General features: G+C 46.0%; 1 protein-coding gene across 2 annotated transcripts; it reads left to right on the top strand.

The window, feature by feature from the left end:
• The first annotated feature begins 294 nt into the window (after positions 1–294).
• LOC139383056 (arylacetamide deacetylase-like) lies at positions 295–10,271 on the top strand. Of its 2 annotated transcripts, XM_071127359.1 has the most exons (6): positions 295–540; positions 2,303–2,531; positions 6,202–6,271; positions 8,279–8,450; positions 8,589–9,015; positions 9,384–10,264. In XM_071127359.1, exons 1-6 carry the CDS (start codon positions 400–402, stop codon positions 9,410–9,412), a joined length of 1,068 nt encoding a protein of 355 aa, XP_070983460.1. In that variant the 5' UTR covers positions 295–399; the 3' UTR covers positions 9,413–10,264. The 2 variants fall into 2 exon arrangements, with proteins under 2 accessions (XP_070983460.1, XP_070983459.1); XM_071127358.1 differs by having other exon boundaries at positions 8,589–10,271.
• Positions 10,272–18,073: the final 7,802 nt, after the last annotated feature.

The raw sequence follows: 18,073 nt of genomic DNA, 5'->3' as shown, positions 1-18,073 counted from the left end.
AAGCGTTCTAATCACCTGTAAACACACATTGAACAGGTTTAATGAACGAGTGTAAAAATGACCATAACAAGTGTTCAAATCACCTGTAAACACACACTGAACAGGTGAAAAAAAAATCACGTGTACAGAAAATTACATTTGATACTTGAAAAAAGCAAGTGTAAAAATGATAATAACAAGACGTGTTCCGGGTAAGACGTTTTGAACCTCTTGGCCTTCCATACGTCATGCTCGCTTATAAAGATCAGATAACTCTTAACACGTGCTTTCATATCTGGCTGGCTCAGTTCCAGAATGAATCCACTATAACGCTGTGCTCGGATTGAAGTGACTTGTTAATAAGCGAAACTGACACAGTTTCTTTCTGCTTTCTTCCATCAATAGCTGGGGACTCGTAAAATGCGGTTGAAAGGCATATTTTTACTCCTGTCTTTAGGAGCGTTCACATCTTATTATGTTTACCAGCCCATTCCAGACGAGATAGAGGAGAGATGGAAACTCATGTTGACCGACTGCTTCTTCAGAAGTCTCAGCCACCTGGTAAAAATACTTTGAGTTGATTAACGATGACCTATTACATTCGTTTTTGATTCAGAACACATTAGGCTGGTTTATTCTGTTGTGTTTTTAATATTGTGATTTTACTATCAAAGGTGAATCATACTTAAAGTTACGCTTCTCCGATGTGCGTGGGAGTCATGCGTAAAACTCATACATTTTTATATAACTCAATACTGTTTTTTTATGATGTTTGACTGTAATGAAATTGTTTTTGGCCAGTCCTTTGACACGGTACACAGCCTAGTTAGTAGCGTAGTAAATGGATTCCGCTGAGGTTGTTGGGTACATGCAGACATGCAGAATGACAGTCGCACCAGATTATATTAGACGGTAATCCAGCTATTGTAGTCCTGCTCACCTGTTCTAATTATAGACCCTAATAAAGAAAATCGATGCTTTATGAACGGAGGCACCAGATGAGACGACTGTTTATATCCCAGCATGACACCAGAGATGTTTATCGATTATAGATAATATATAATTCGACATTGTTCAAAGTATGTATTTCAAATGATATATATATATATATATATATATATATATATATATATATATATATATATATATATATATATATATATATATGAGAGAAATGTTTAAATTAGACTGAATTCCCCCCTGACTAGATTTCTTATTATTATTATTTGGAGAAAAAAATTCTCCATTGAACCGGGTCCAGATAAAAGTGTTGTCCAGAATAATCAACTGCAATATTCTCTGCAAATTAACATACAGTATAAATCGGTTATTAAACAGACAATAATTCACTCTGTTCCAGTTGAGTGAAACAAATACATTTTGATTGAGGGCCAAGGGGTGAACTTCTCCTGGTATTCAGTCAGCGATTTGTATAACATTTTTACAATTGAATTATCCACGGTCATGCCTGTCTCTGTCCTAGAGCAAGGAAGGAGCCTTTACTGACATGTTTAGCTGGTGCATGGCATGCAAAGACATTAAATAACAACAGGACTGTAGATCCCCTTTGGTGGACAGCTTGGGCCTTCTGGTGGACAGCTTGGGCCTTCTGGTGGACAGCTTGGGCCTTCTGGTGGACAGCTTGGGCCTTCTGGTGGACAGCTGGGGCCTTGACTGTAGATCCCCTCTGAAGCTCACACGAATCAGGGGAAAGCCCTTTACTCCCCTACTTGTTCCTCTTGTTTGATTGCAGTTCATGAACATCTGATTACCTCAGATTTGAAACTAAGATGTATTTATCTTTATCCATATCTTTTTATCCATATTTCTCTCTTCTTCCTTCTCTTCCTCCCCCTCTTTCTCTCTCCCTATGTTTTTTGTTCTCCCTCACAACATCCCTTCTGTATGCCTTTATTCATTCTCTTCCCCTGGTCTCCTTCTGGTCTCCTTCTGGTCTCCTTCTGGTCTCCTTCTGGTCTCCTTCTGGTCTCCTTCTGGTCTCTTCCCCTGGTCTCCTTCTGGTCTCTTCCCCTGGTCTCCTTCTGGTCTCTTCCCCTGGTCTCCTTCTGGTCTCTTCCCCTGGTCTCCTTCTGGTCTCTTCCCCTGGTCTCCTTCTGGTCTCTTCCCCTGGTCTCCTTCTGGTCTCTTCCCCTGGTCTCCTTCTGGTCTCTTCCCCTGGTCTCCTTCTGGTCTCTTGCCCTGGTCTCCTTCTGGTCTCTTGCCCTGGTCTCCTTCTGGTCTCGTCTCTCTTCTCCCACATCTCTCTGCTTTTCATCTCTCTCTACCTCTCTGCTCCAACATGCCTCTTCATCTCTCTCTGCAGGCAGACTTCAGTGAGCTGCTGGGGTTGAAGGACTACATGGGGGTGATGATGTTCATCACGTTTGCTGAGCGGGTGGTGCCCGTGTCAGACCAACGTGTGCACGTTACGGAGGAGCTGTTTGATGAGGTGGAGGTGGTGGTGTACCAGCCCAAACTGCAGGGCGGCGACACTGAGCTGAGGAGAGCAGTCATATACCTGCACGGAGGAGGATGGTGCCTGGGCAGCGCCAGTGAGTAGCGGATATACATGTGTATTTGTGATCACAGGTTGTGTCGATCAAGGGAGGAAATGAAAGGTGCATTGAATGGCAAAAGGATGTTGGAATCCAGCCAGCATAATGTAATGTCGTAGAGGTTCAGTGGGCTGAATGTCGGCACTGGGAATCGAGCCAGCATAATGTAATGTCGTAGAGGTTCAGTGGGCTGAATGTCGGCACTGGGAATCGAGCCAGCATAATGTAATGTCGTAGAGGTTCAGTGGGCTGAATGTCGGCACTGGGAATCCAGCCAGCATAATGTAATGTCGTAGAGGTTCAGTGTGCTGAATGTCGGCACTGGGAATCGAGCCAGCATAATGTAATGTCGTAGAGGTTCAGTGGGCTGAATGTCGGCACTGGGAATCGAGCCAGCATAATGTAATGTCGTAGAGGTTCAGTGGGCTGAATGTCGGCACTGGGAATCGAGCCAGCATAATGTAATGTCGTAGAGGTTCAGTGGGCTGTATGTCGGCACTGGGAATCCAGCCAGCATAATGTAATGTCGTAGAGGTTCAGTGGGCTGAATGTCGGCACTGGGAATCGAGCCAGCATAATGTAATGTCGTAGAGGTTCAGTGGGCTGAATGTCGGCACTGGGAATCCAGCCAGCATAATGTAATGTCGTAGAGGTTCAGTGGGCTGAATGTCGGCACTGGGAATCCAGCCAGCATAATGTAATGTCGTAGAGGTTCAGTGGGCTGAATGTCGGCACTGGGAATCCAGCCAGCATAATGTAATGTCGTAGAGGTTCAGTGGGCTGAATGTCGGCACTGGGAATCGAGCCAGCATAATGTAATGTCGTAAGAGGTTCAGTGGGCTGAATGTCGGCACTGGGAATCGAGCCAGCATAATGTAATGTCGTAGAGGTTCAGTGGGCTGAATGTCGGCACTGGGAATCGAGCCAGCATAATGTAATGTCGTAGAGGTTCAGTGGGCTGAATGTCGGCACTGGGAATCCAGCCAGCATAATGTAATGTCGTAGAGGTTCAGTGGGCTGAATGTCGGCACTGGGAATCGAGCCAAGAAAGAACCAAAGCCCCCTAGCGATATGGGGGAGGGGAATGGGCAGGGAATATGCCAATGAAATACTGTCGTTTTCACTATAGTAAAAAAAAGTAGTGTTTTTACGGATATTACTGTAGTATTTACTATAGTATTCTACTGTATACTACAACATTCTATAGTAAGTACGAGACATGATTGAGCGATACAACAGTGTGTAGTGTGGTGTACACCGGTGTGTAGTGTAGTGTACACCAGTGTGTAGTGTACACCAGTGTGTAGTGTAAAAGTGTGTAGTGTACACCAGTGTGTAGTGTAGTGTAAAAGTGTGTAGTGTACACCAGTGTGTAGTGTAGTGTAAAAGTGTGTAGTATACAACAGTGTGTTGTGTAGTGTACAACAGTGTGTTGTGTAGTGTACACCAGTGTGGAGTGTAGTGTACACCAGTGTGGAGTGTAGTGTACACCAGTGTGGAGTGTAGTGTACACCAGTGTGTAGTGTAGTGTACACCAGTGTGTAGTGTAGTGTACACCAGTGTGTAGTGTAGTGTACACCAGTGTGTTGTGTAGTGTAAAAGTGTGTAGTGTACACCAGTGTGTAGTGTAGTGTAAAAGTGTGTAGTATACAACAGTGTGTAGTGTAGTGTACACCAGTGTGTAGTGTAGTGTAAAAGTGTGTAGTGTACACCAGTGTGTAGTGTAGTGTAAAAGTGTGTAGTATACAACAGTGTGTAGTGTAGTGTACACCAGTGTGTAGTGTAGTGTACACCAGTGTGTAGTGTAGTGTACACCAGTGTGTAGTGTAGTGTACACCAGTGTGTAGTGTAGTGTACAACAGTGTGTAGTGTAGTGTACACCAGTGTAGAGTGTAGTGTACACCAGTGTGTAGTGTAGTGTACACCAGTGTGTAGTGTACACCAGTGTGTAGTGTACAACAGTGTAGTGTGTAGTGTACAACAGTGTGTTGTGTAGTGTAAAAGTGTGTAGTGTACAACAGTGTGTAGTGTAGTGTAAAAGTGTGTAGTGTACAACAGTGTGTAGTGTAGTGTACACCAGTGTGTAGTGTACACCAGTGTGTAGTGTACAACAGTGTGTAGTGTAGTGTAAAAGTGTGTAGTGTAGTGTACACCAGTGTGTTGTGTGGTGTGTGTAGTGTACAACAGTGTGTAGTGTAGTGTACACCAGTGTGTTGTGTGGTGTGTAGTGTACAACAGTGTGTAGTGTAGTGTACACCAGTGTGTTGTGTGGTGTGTAGTGTACAACAGTGTGTTGTAGAGGTCGACCGATTATGATTTTAACGACGATACGGATTATTGGAGGACCAAAAAAAAGTCAATGCGGATTAATCTACTGTATTTAATTTTTGTATATTTATAATAATGACAATTACAACAATACTGAATGCACAATGAACACTATTTTAACTTAATATAATACAGAAATAAAATCTGTTTAGTCTAGGATAAATAATGAAACTTTCAATTTGGTTTAAATAATGCAAAAACAAAGTGTTGGAGAAGGAATTAAAAGTGTAATATGTGCCATTTAAAGAAAGCTAACGTTTCAGTTTCTTGCTCAGAACATGAGAACATATGAAAGCTGGTGGTTCAATATTCCCAGTTAAGAAGTTTTAGGTTGTAGTTATTATAGGAATTATGACGCGTCGACTATTTCTCTCTATACCATCTGTATTTCATATACAGTTAAACTCAGAAGTTTACATACACCTTAGCCAAATACATTTAACAGTTTCTGACATTTAATCCTAGTAAAAAAGTCCCTGTTTTAGATCAGTTAGTATCACCACTTTATTTTAGGAATATGAAATGTCAGAATAATAGTAGAATGATTTATTTCAGCTTTTATTTCTTTCATCACATTCCCAGTGGGTCAGAAGTTTACATACACTCAATTAGTATTTGGTAGCATTGCCTTTTTAAATAGTTTAACTTGGGTCAAATGTTTTGGGTAGCCTTCCACAAGCTCCCAAAATAAGTTGGGTGAATTTTGGCCCACTCCAATTAACAGGCGGTTAATTAACAGGCGGTTGATTTAATGCAACGCAGGACAAGCTAGTTAACCTTGTAATCAACCATGTGTAGTTAACTAGTGATTATGTGAAGATTGATTGTTTTTTATAAGATAAGTTTATTGCTAGCTAGCAACTAACCTTGGCTCCTTGCTGCGTAACAGGTAGTCAGCCTGCCACGCAGTCTACTCATGGAATGCAATGTAATCGGCCATAATCGGTGTCCAAAAATGCCGATTTACCGATTGTTATGAACTTTAAATCGCCCCTAATTAATCGGCCATGCCGGTCAACCTCTAGTGTATGGTATTCTACAGTTTACTATAGAATTAATTTACACTCTGTTCGCCCTCCATGTCTCCTGAAGAACATTATGTTTAAGCTGTTCAGCACAGAGACCGTGGTGACCCCCCCCCCCCCCTGGTAACCAAAGGCAATCATTTGACAAGTGTTATGTTGTGCCTGGAATCTGCTGTGTGTTTGTTACTTTCCAGGACTACAAGAGTATTGAGAATGAGATGCTCAACATACTATTGAGTACGGTTGCAGCTGATGATATAATATGATATTAGATCTAGTCTCTGATGGCTCTCTGCTCTCCTCTCTGTGTGCAGGAATGGGACCATATGACCTCCTGGCTAGGCAGATGGTCATGGATCTTAACTCTGTGGTCGTGTCTGTAGAGTGAGTATATCTTTGCTGTGTATCTGACATACAGCCGGTGTTATGATATACATCTTATCTAACAGGCTGCTGTGAAAGCTCAAATAGGCCCACGATAAACATCTGCTTGTTTATACTTGGTAAAATTGTGAAAAGGCAGCTCTCGTTTGATTTGGAAGACATAAATACACACACTACCTTTCGCCATCTCTCTACTTCTCTCTCTTTCATGCCCTCTCCGCTGTGTCTCGCTCTCCTCTCTCAGATTCGCTCGCGCCCCTCTTCGGGCTCGCGCCCCTCTTCGGGCTGGTACACCTCGCTTCCCTCGCTCCCTCTCGCTCCGCTCCCCTCGCTCCGCTCCCCTCGCTCCTCTCCCCTCGCTCTCCCTCGCTCCCCGTCGTTCCGCTCCCCTCGCTCCCCGTCGTTCCGCTCCCCTCGCTCCCCGTCGTTCCGCTCCCCTCGCTCCCCGTCGTTCCGCTCCCCTCGCTCCCCGTCGTTCCGCTCCCCTCGCTCCCCGTCGTTCCGCTCCCCGTCGTTCCGCTCCCCTCGCTCCCCGTCGTTCCGCTCCCCTCGCTCCCCGTCGTTCCGCTCCCCTCGCTCCCCGTCGTTCCGCTCCCCTCGCTCCCCGTCGTTCCGCTCCCCCTCGCTCCCCGTCGTTCCGCTCCCCGTCGTTCCGCTCCCCCTCGCTCCCCGTCCCCTCGCTCCCCCTCGCTCCGCTTCCCGTGCTCTCTCCCCTCTCGCTCTCTCCCTCCCTCGCTCCGCTCCCCTCGCTCTCGGTCTTGTTACCAGTAATAGTAATAAGCAGCTGGTTGAGAGAGTGAATTGGCTCTCCCTTAATCACAATATTGGATTCCTTCCCGCTAAATTCCTGTGGGTGTGTACAGTAGTACTAAGGGTGAGAGCGAGATAGTGTGTGTGCAGTCTGCCAGCCAAATTCCTGTCAACATTCCAATGCTAAAATGTTTTATTCTCTAAACTGCTTCATGTGTTCATGGGCTGAAGTATGACTTTATTATACAGTATCATTATGACTTGTCTTATCTCCACACCATCTAATGAAAAGCAATGCTCTTGTATCAGCTAGCCTTTGGTCCTACACAGCAGATAGATTATACAGGATGAGGAGGTTGTTCTAATGTCCATTGCTCGTGTTTCTCGGCCCAAGCAAGTCTCTTCTTATTGGTGTCTTTTCAGTAGTGGTTTCTTTGCAGCAATTTGACAATGAAGGCCTGATTCACACAGTCTCCTCTGAACAGTTGATGTTGAGATGTATCTGTTACTTGAACTCTGAAGCATTTATTTGGGCTGCAATTTCTGAGGCTGGTAACTCTAATGAATGTATCCTCTGCAGCAGAGATAACTATGGGTCTTCCTTTCCTGTGGCGGTTCTCATGAGAGCCAGTTTCATCACAGTGCTTGATGGCTTTTGCAACTGCACTTGAAGGAACTTTAAAAGTTCTTGGAAGTTTTCCAAATTGTCTGACCTTCATGTCTTAAAGTAATGATGGACTGTCATTTTCTGCGTATTTGAGTTGTTCTTGCCATAATATGGACTTGGTCTTTTACCAAATAGACCATCTTCTGTATACCACCCTTACCATGTCACAACACAACTGATTGGCTCAAACGCATTAAGAAGGAAATAAATTACCAATTTCCCTTTCAACATGGCACACCTGTTAATTTAGATGCATTCCAGGTGACTACCTCATGAAGCTGGTTGAGAGAATGCCAAGTGTGTGCAAAGCTGTCTTCAAGGCAAAGGGTGGCTACTTTGAAGAATCTCAAATATGAAATATATTTTGATTTGTTAAACACTTTTTTTGGTTACTACATGATTCCATATGTGTTATTTCATAGTTTTTATGTCTTCACTATTATTCTACAATGTAGAAAATAATAGAAATAAACCCCTGAATGAGCAGGTGTTCTACACTACTTTTGACCGGTAGTGTACCTCAGCTGGTACACAAACGTGTTTCCCAGGTGAGATGACCTGAATTCTATCTAACCCCTGTTTCTTCCCAGGTACCGCCTGGCCCCCGAGCACCATTTCCCCGTCCCCTATGAGGACGTGTACCGGGCGGTGAAGCACTTCCTCCAGAGGGGGGTCCTGGCCCAGTACTCTGTAGACCCAGGACGCATCGCTGTATCTGGGGACAGCGCCGGGGGAAACCTGGCTGCTGCCGTGTCCCAGCAGGTTAGCTGTGTGTGTTAAAAAAGCAGTATTATCTATCCACTGTTTTGATCTATAAATAGGTGAGATTAGGAGGAACCATCCAAGGCTGCAGTACAGTACAGACCACTAGTTCTAATGGTCCTGTGTGTGTGTGTCCAGCTGCAGCAGGATCCAGAACAGCAGTTGCAGCTGAAGGTCCAGGCCCTGCTCTACCCTGTGCTGCAGGCTCTGGACCTCAATACCCCGTCCTACCAGCAGAACCAGAACATGCCTATCCTGCCCCGTACCCTAATGGTGCGCTTCTGGAGCGAGTACTTCACCAGCGACAAGACCTTCTTCAGGGCCATGATGACCAACACTCACAACAGCCCAGAGTCCTCTGCTCTGCTCAAATTCGTCAACTGGAGTGCCTTCCTCCCAGAGTCCTACCGGGGCAAGTATAACTACAGCGCTCCGATCGTGGCGTTGTCGGTGGGAGGGGTGGGGTCGGACGGGCCATCGCGCTCCATCGCTGACCCCCGGGCCTCGCCCCTGCTGGTCCCGGATGCCGTTCTACGCTCGCTACCGAAGGCCTACGTTCTGACGTGTGAGTACGACGTGCTGCGGGACGACGGGGTGATGTACGCCGCGCGCCTGCGTCGCGCCGGAGTCGAGGTGACTCACGAACACTACGCCGGAGGTTTCCACGGCGCCCTCATGTTCACCATGTGGCCAACCGACTTCCTGATTGGACGCACGATGACGGAGAACTTAATCAGATGGTTGCAGCATAACTTGTAGAAAACAGAAAAATGAGTTATGGTGTTTCAATGTTCATTCCTGTTTCCCATAGCAACCCTGCACCCCTTATGTGCTACTGTACTTTACGTTTTGTCTCTTTGGTTGTTTTTACTCATCTTTTGTTCTTCTTTTTTTTTAAACAAACTAAAGCACTGTCTGTTTGTAAATCTAAAGGGCACCTACTAAGGGTTTTTGCACTCTGATACTACATCCCCACAACACTACCAGATGCCAGTCAAAAACTGGTTAGCCTGGATTTTCCAATCACCAAGGAAACCAATGAGGAAGACGCAACTGATGCCAGATACAAGACGTTTGATGAAGCCAAGTGTTGTACATTTCACGTTGGACATCTGGTTCTGCAGCTGAATTCACTATAATAGCCCGAGTGTTCTATTAGCAGAGTCCCTACGGTCACAGGGAGAAAGACGAGGACGAATCGTAGTTTGGTGTAGTCTTTTAGAATTGAGTGGGTATGGATATATTGTTTGTCGAGGACCAGTCCAGATTACTAGGGAGGAACATTGTCTTCTCGAGTTCTTCTCATCCCCTAAATGCCTGTTTGGCTCAGTGATCATGTGAGGTGTACTGAGCCTGTTGTCTTCCCACCTTTCTGTCTCAAACTGCCTGCCCTGTGACATGGAAGGACCAACACGAGGGAAAAGGGGAAGGACAAGGGGTTAAGGAAACCCCCCCCCTACAGCATGTCAGGCTAGAGGTATTTTTGTAGTCTGAGCATGTAGCTGTTATTGAGGTTGAACAGAGCTGCAGTTGAAAGTAGCAGTTTAGAGCTGCAGGTCTCCCTATCGGTTCCCCAGCTGACACTCCTCCTGTAACAGAAAAATATTTTGGGGGGGGAAACGAAGCTCCGTGTTCTTTATCATGGGATGAATCAGACTTGATGACTTGCACACATAATATAGACCTCTTATCTGAGATACTAATTTGTTTTGCTTCAGTATTCACCTTACAAATCCTTGTAAATATCACGACTGTCATGTGTAGTGTTTTTGTTTTTCATGTGAAATACAGAGAATTGAATACGTGCATAATAAAATGACCTCACCTGATGGTCTGCTTCCCATTCTATCTCCATAGACAAACATTGGCAGTAGAATGGCCTGTACTGAAGAGCTCAGTTACTTTCAATATGGCACCTTTTTTGAATTAGTTAAAAACCAAACTAGTTGTTTGTAAGAGACAGCGAGAGGTATGGAGAGAGGAAGCAAAAGCCAAGAAAAATACACAGCGTTACTTTATAAGGATTATAATTATACATAATGAATTCTAACATAATTCTGCCAAGCTTGATACAGCTTCAATTAGCACTGACGTGTCAAGTGAGAGTTGTCGAAGCCCTTTAGCCCAACAATGGCAGGAGAGTCACACTGTCTACTCCAACCAAATGGAGAGGCCTTAGAAGCTGCCTCCTGCTGTTCAGGGGTAATTAAAATACAGTACCCTGTGTATGTAAAGAATGATAAGGCAAGAAAAGATTACAAAATGAAGCTCCTTATGGAAAATCAAGAGACACTTTTTGCTGACTTTCACAAAAATGGGAACATCAGCAACCTTCCACACAAACCATCCACTGGCATGGCACAGTGCTATATTAGCACACTACCCCTTTGTTACGAGAGGGGGGGTGTTAAAACTTCTTGATACACGCATCCCTTTAGCGGGATCATTTTCATCAACACCCGCTGAATTGCAGCGCGCCAAATTAAATTACAAAAAGTATTGAATTTTCATGAAATCACAAGTGCTATATAGCAAAACACAGTTTAGCTTGTTAATCCACCTGGCGTGTCAGATTTCAATACAGCTTTTCGGCGAAAGGATACCAAGCGTTTATGTAAGAACATCTCTCTCAGTAGACAAAATATTACAAACACTAGCAGCCAAGTAGATTGGTCATGAAAGTCAGAAAAGCAATAGATTAAATCGCTTACCTTTGATGATCTTCAGATGTTTGCACTCACGAGACTCCCAGTTACAGAAATGTTCCTTTTGTTCCATAAAGATTATTTTTATATCCAAAATACCTCCATTTGTTTGGCGCGTAATGTTCAGAAATCCACAGGCTCGAGCAGTCACGACATCGCAGACAAAAACATGTCAAACGTTTTTTATAATCAATCCTCAGGTTGTTTTTAAAATATATAATCGATAATATATCAACCGGGACTGTCGCTTTTTCAATTGGAGAGGGAGAGACAATGGCTGCAAGCAAAGCAAAACTCGAACACCAAGCTCTCCACTGACCCGATATCTTTCTCGCTCATTTTTCAAAATAAAAGCCTGAAACTATGTCTAACTATGTCCTATGTCTATAGGAAAAGGAATCTGGTTGATATCCCTTTAAATGGAGGCAAGGCATCCAATGGAACAGAACTTTCAGGAAAAACAGCACTTCCTGGTTTAATTTTCCTCAGGTTTTCACCTGCAATTTCAGTTCTGTTATATTCAGACAATATTTTGACAGTTTGGAAACTTTAGAGTGTTTTCTATCCTAATCTGACAATTATATGCATATTCTAGTTTCTGGGCCTGAGAAATAGGCAGGTTCAAATGGGTATGTTTTTTTTTGTTAGCCAAAAACGAAAATCCTGCCCCCTACACTCAAGAAGTTAAATTAACAAGGGGTGGAAACTCAGGATACTTGACAACGAGGACTCTGAGTCAGCTAATCTACATCTCTATAAGTCTGGAACAGTAAAGGTACAGGGTAACCCCAAACAGTTTCAGCTGGACTTTCACCTAATCAAAAAATTTGCCCAGCAGGAGAAGCTCTCCCTTGAGAAAGATACCCCAACCCCGAGCGGGTCAGACCAGACCTCTTCATTACATAACCCCACAGACGAGCCACCCCCAGCAGAAAGTCAACCTCCCAGCACAGAGTACTACCCTCTCATTGAAATGAAGGATACATTTACCCAGCTGGAGGTAAGGCAGGTGGAGCTGGAACAGCAGGTGATTACACTCCAGTCAGCACAGACCCAGACAACAGTCCAGCACAACAACACCCCCTTAACCAGACCCAGAGAACTGGAGGTGGAGAGAGACATATCTACACTCTGGACAGTGGTGACACAACTTCAACAGGAGAAAGAGCAGGAGCAGGAGAAGAACAGAGCACTAGAGGAGAGGATCATACTGCTGGAGGAGAGATTGAGGGGGATTGCGTGTGACAGAGAACAACCCACTAGAGAGTTGGCCACCCCCACAAAGAAGCCAGCAGAACAGCCCACTAGAGAGTTGGCCACCCCCACAGAGAAGCCAGCAGAACAGCTCACTAGAGAGTTGGCCACCCCCACAAAGAAGCCAGCAGAACAGCCCACTAGAGAGTTGGCCACCCCCACAAAGAAGCCAGCAGAACAGCCCACTAGAGAGTTGGCCACCCCCACAGAGAAGCCAGCAGAACAGCCCACTAGAGAGTTGGCCACCCCCACAGAGAAGCCAGCAGAACAGCCCACTAGAGAGTTGGCCACCCCCACAGAGAAGCCAGCAGAACAGCTCACTAGAGAGTTGGCCACCCCCACAGAGAAGCCAGCAGAACAGCCCACTAGAGAGTTGGCCACCCCCACAGAGAAGCCAGCAGAACAGCTCACTAGAGAGTTGGCCACCCCCACAGAGAAGCCAGCAGAACAGCCCACTAGAGAGTTGGCCACCCCCACAGAGAAGCCAGCAGAACAGCCCACTAGAGAGTTGGCCACCCCCACAGAGAAGCCAGCAGAACAGCCCACTAGAGAGGTGGCCACCCCCACAGAGAAGCCAGCAGAACAGCCCACTAGAGAGTTGGCCACCCCCACAGAGAAGCCAGCAGAACAGCCCACTAGAGAGTTGGCCACCCCCACAGAGAAGGCAGCAGAACAGCCCACTAGAGAGTTGGCCACCCCCGCAGAGAAGGCAGCAGAACAGCCCACTAGAGAGTTGGCCACCCCCGCAGAGAAGCCAGCAGAACAGCCCACTAGAGAGTTGGCCACCCCCACAGAGAAGCCAGCAGAACAGCTCACTAGAGAGTTGGCCACCCCCACAGAGAAGCCAGCAGAACAGCTCACTAGAGAGTTGGCCACCCCCACAGAGAAGCCAGCAGAACAGCTCACTAGAGAGTTGGCCACCCCCACAGAGAAGCCAGCAGAACAGCTCACTAGAGAGTTGGCCACCCCCACAGAGAAGCCAGCAGAACAGCCCACTAGAGAGTTGGCCACCCCCACAGAGAAGCCAGCAGAACAGCTCACTAGAGAGTTGGCCACCCCCACAGAGAAGCCAGCAGAACAGCCCACTAGAGAGTTGGCCACCCCCACAGAGAAGCCAGCAGAACAGCCCACTAGAGAGTTGGCCACCCCCACAGAGAAGGCAGCAGAACAGCCCACTAGAGAGTTGGCCACCCCCGCAGAGAAGGCAGCAGAACAGCCCACTAGAGAGTTGGCCACCCCCGCAGAGAAGCCAGCAGAACAGCCCACTAGAGAGTTGGCCACCCCCACAGAGAAGCCAGCAGAACAGCTCACTAGAGAGTTGGCCACCCCCACAGAGAAGCCAGCAGAACAGCCCACTAGAGAGTTGGCCACCCCCACAAAGAAGGCAGCAGAACAGCCCACTAGAGAGTTGGCCACCCCCACAGAGAAGCCAGCAGAACAGCCCACTAGAGAGTTGGCCACCCCCGCAGAGAAGCCAGCAGAACAGCCCACTAGAGAGTTGGCCACCCCCACAGAGAAGCCAGCAGAACAGCCCACTAGAGAGTTGGCCACCCCCACAGAGAAGGCAGCAGAACAGCCCACTAGAGAGTTGGCCACCCCCGCAGAGAAGGCAGCAGAACAGCCCACTAGAGAGTTGGCCACCCCCGCAGAGAAGCCAGCAGAACAGCCCACTAGAGAGTTGGCCACCCCCACAAAGAAGGCAGCAGAACAGCCCACTAGAGAGTTGGCCACCCCCACAGAGAAGCCAGCAGAACAGCCCACTAGAGAGTTGGCCACCCCCACAGAGAAGCCAGCAGAACAGCCCACTAGAGAGTTGGCCACCCCCACAGAGAAGCCAGCAGAACAGCTCACTAGAGAGTTGGCCACCCCCACAGAGAAGCCAGCAGAACAGCTCACTAGAGAGTTGGCCACCCCCACAGAGAAGCCAGCAGAACAGCCCACTAGAGAGTTGGCCACCCCCACAGAGAAGCCAGCAGAACAGCTCACTAGAGAGTTGGCCACCCCCACAGAGAAGCCAGCAGAACAGCTCACTAGAGAGTTGGCCACCCCCACAGAGAAGCCAGCAGAACAGCCCACTAGAGAGTTGGCCACCCCCACAGAGAAGCCAGCAGAACAGCCCACTAGAGAGTTGGCCACCCCCACAGAGAAGCCAGCAGAACAGCCCACTAGAGAGTTGGCCACCCCCACAGAGAAGCCAGCAGAACAGCCCACTAGAGAGTTGGCCACCCCCACAGAGAAGCCAGCAGAACAGCCCACTAGAGAGTTGGCCACCCCCACAGAGAAGCCAGCAGAACAGCCCACTAGAGAGTTGGCCACCCCCACAGAGAAGCCAGCAGAACAGCCCACTAGAGAGTTGGCCACCCCCACAGAGAAGCCAGCAGAACAGCCCACTAGAGAGTTGGCCACCCCCACAGAGAAGGCAGCAGAACAGCCCACTAGTGTAATATAACAAAACACAGCTTAGCCTTTTGTTAATCCACCTGTCGTGTCAGATTTAGAAATTATGTTTTACAGCGAAAGCAATCCAAGCGTTTGTGTAAGTTTATCGATTGTATGATAAAACATTAATGAAGCTGCCAGTTGAGTACTTGCGAGGAGTCTGTTTCTCAAAGTAGACACTCTAATGTACTTGTTCTCAGTTGTGCACCGGGGCCTCCCACTCCTCTTTCTATTCTGGTTAGAGCCAGTTTGCATTGGTCTGTGAAGGGAGTAGGTTCCAGCTACAATAGTCATTTATAACAATAACAATGTCTACACTGTATTTCTGATCAATTTGATGTTATTTTAATGGACAAAATTATTATTTTTTTTCTTTAAAAAACAGGGACATTTCTAAGTGACCCCATACTGTATATACTAGGCGTGTCAGAGGAAGGCCCAAAAAATTGTCAAAGACTCCAGTCAAAGACTGTTTTTTGGCCAGCGGTATCGGAGCATCAAGTCTAGGACCAAAATACTCCTTAACAGTAGGAAAACAACTGTTCCCTTCCCCTTTTTATTTTATTGTTGATGTTGTGACCAGAGTGAACCATGACCTGATGGTGAACTATGACCTTGAGGAGGAGTTGACCAAGAAGATGGTGGAAGGTCCACTGAGACAACCTTCAGGGCCAAGGAGACTTGTGATATACAGCAGACAGTGTGGGATAGGCCAACGGTTTTCAAACCTCTCCTCGGGACCCCCAGATGTTTCACAGTTTTGTTGTATCCCTGAACTGGCTCACCTGATTACTAATATCCCTGAACTGGCTCACCTGATTACTAATATCCCTGAACTGGCTCACCTGATTACTAATATCCCTGAACTGGCTCACCTGATTACTAATATCCCTGAACTGGCTCACCTGATTACTAATATTCCTGGACTAGCTCACCTGATTACTAATATACTAATATTCCTGGACTAGCTCACCTGATTACTAATATACTAATATCCCTGGACTAGCTCACCTGATTACTAATATCCCTGGACTAGCTCACCTGATTACTAATATACTAATATCCCTGGACTAGCTCACCTGATTACTAATATTCCTGGACTAGCTCACCTGATTACTAATATACTAATATTCCTGGACTAGCTCACCTGATTACTAATATACTAATATCCCTGGACTAGCTCACCTGATTACTAATATCCCTGAACTGGCTCACCTGATTACTAATATCCCTGAACTGGCTCACCTGATTACTAATATCCCTGGACTGGCTCACCTGATTACTAATATCCCTGAACTAGCTCACCTGATTACTAATATCCCTGAACTGGCTCACCTGATTACTAATATCCCTGAACTGGCTCACCTGATTAGTAATATCCCTGGACTAGCTCACCTGATTACTAATATCCCTGGACTAGCTCACCTGATTACTAATATCCCTGGACTAGCTCACCTGATTAGTAATATCCCTGGACTGGCTCACCTGATTACTAATATCCCTGGACTAGCTCACCTGATTACTAATATCCCTGGACTAGCTCACCTGATTACTAATATCCCTGGACTAGCTCACCTGATTACTAATATCCCTGAACTAGCTCACCTGATTACTAATATCCCTGGACTAGCTCACCTGATTACTAATATCCCTGGACTAGCTCACCTGATTACTAATATCCCTGGACTAGCTCACCTGGTTACTAATATCCCTGGACTAGCTCACCTGGTTACTAATATCCCTGGACTAGCTCACCTGATTACTAATATCCCTGGACTAGCTCACCTGATTACTAATATCCCTGGACTAGCTCACCTGATTACTAATATCCCTGGACTAGCTCACCTGATTACTAATATCCCTGGACTAGCTCACCTGATTACTAATATCCCTGAACTACCTCACCTGATTACTAATATCCCTGGACTAGCTCACCTGATTGCTAATATCCCTGGACTGGCTCACCTGCTTACTAATATCCCTGGACTAGCTCACCTGATTACTAATCAAGGTCGTGATAATTAGTTGACAAGTTGAATCAGGTGTGGTACAGTAGCTCAGGAATAGTTAAAATGCATGGAACGACCGAGTGTCCCTGAGGAGAGGTTTTGAAAAGCCCCCACTGGGTTAGGAGATGAAGTCCACGTCAGTGCCCATAGTTCTAACATGATAGAGAGGATAGGTGGGTGGGTTGCGTCTCACTGGTGGGTTGCGTCTCACTCTCCATTCAATGGCTTTGATCATAGATCTGCACTGCTCGACCATCAGCCACAACCGACACACTAACTGAACTCAACAACACCACAGGAGTTCATCCTTCCAACCTTCTGTAGATGGAAAATTAGTATTTTAAGCAAAATTATGATCAGACACGTTGTGAATGAAGATTTTTTTTTCTTTTTTTTTCGCGGCACTGAGGGAGTATATTGGTACGGTTCTGTAACAGGCGGTTGTGTTGGCAGGGCTGAGTGTGAATGTGTCAAGGGGTCAGCACACATTCACAGAACATCATTGATGCATTGAGATGGGCCAAGTGGCGATGTGTCATTTTTTTTTCATGCATCTAGAATTTATTTGAATTTAAAGATTAACCACAGCATAAATTCAAATCAATCCAATACTCCACTATAACAGTACCAATGACGAGCCAAAATAATGTTTCTCAATCTTCTAAACTTAAGCTTTTCTTTTCTTGTTGTTTGTGAAGAGCATTTGCTTTCCAGCAACACTGAAAAGTATTAACAAAATTGAATTGCATTGAAAAGTCATCATCTCAGGGAATGATGTGTTTCACTGCACCGTCGTTTAGACTGCATGGTCTCTGATGGGGAAATAGGAGCTGGAGTAAAATAAGGAGCTGGAAATAAGGAGCTGGAAATAAGGAGCTGGAGTAAAATAAGGAGCTGAAAATAAGGAGCTGGAAATAAGGAGCTGGAGTAAAATAAGGAGCTGGAGTAAAATATGGACCTGGAAATAAGGAGCTGGAAATAAGGAGCTGAAAATAAGGAGCTGGAAATATGGACCTGGAAATAAGGAGCTGGAAATAAGAAACTGGAAATAAGGAGCTGAACATAAGGAGCTGGAAATAAGGAGCTGAAGCCGGAAAGCTGGTAGATTTATATTACTGCTGTGGGAGAGAGACAGATGGTTTATATTTCTGCTCTTTTATTAGCTTTCCAGAGATGATATGCCCCTCAAAACAGACAGAAGTGGAGAGATGAAAGA

Source organism: Oncorhynchus clarkii, chromosome 24, assembly GCF_045791955.1.
Source record: "Oncorhynchus clarkii lewisi isolate Uvic-CL-2024 chromosome 24, UVic_Ocla_1.0, whole genome shotgun sequence".
Taxonomy (NCBI): Eukaryota; Metazoa; Chordata; class Actinopteri; order Salmoniformes; family Salmonidae; genus Oncorhynchus; species Oncorhynchus clarkii.
The sequence above is the reverse complement of the archived record's forward strand: the minus strand, read 5'-3'. Positions and strand labels throughout refer to the sequence as shown.

Excerpts from the sequence above, each read along its gene's own strand:
- LOC139383056 (XM_071127358.1), top strand. The coding sequence starts at position 400 with ATGCGGTTGAAAGGCATATTTTTACTCCTGTCTTTAGGAGCGTTCACA. Across the intron at positions 2,532-6,201 it reads ATGGTGCCTGGGCAGCGCCA|GAATGGGACCATATGACCTC; the intron begins GTGAGTAGCGGA and ends CTCTGTGTGCAG. Across the intron at positions 8,451-8,588 it reads CTGCTGCCGTGTCCCAGCAG|CTGCAGCAGGATCCAGAACA; the intron begins GTTAGCTGTGTG and ends GTGTGTGTCCAG.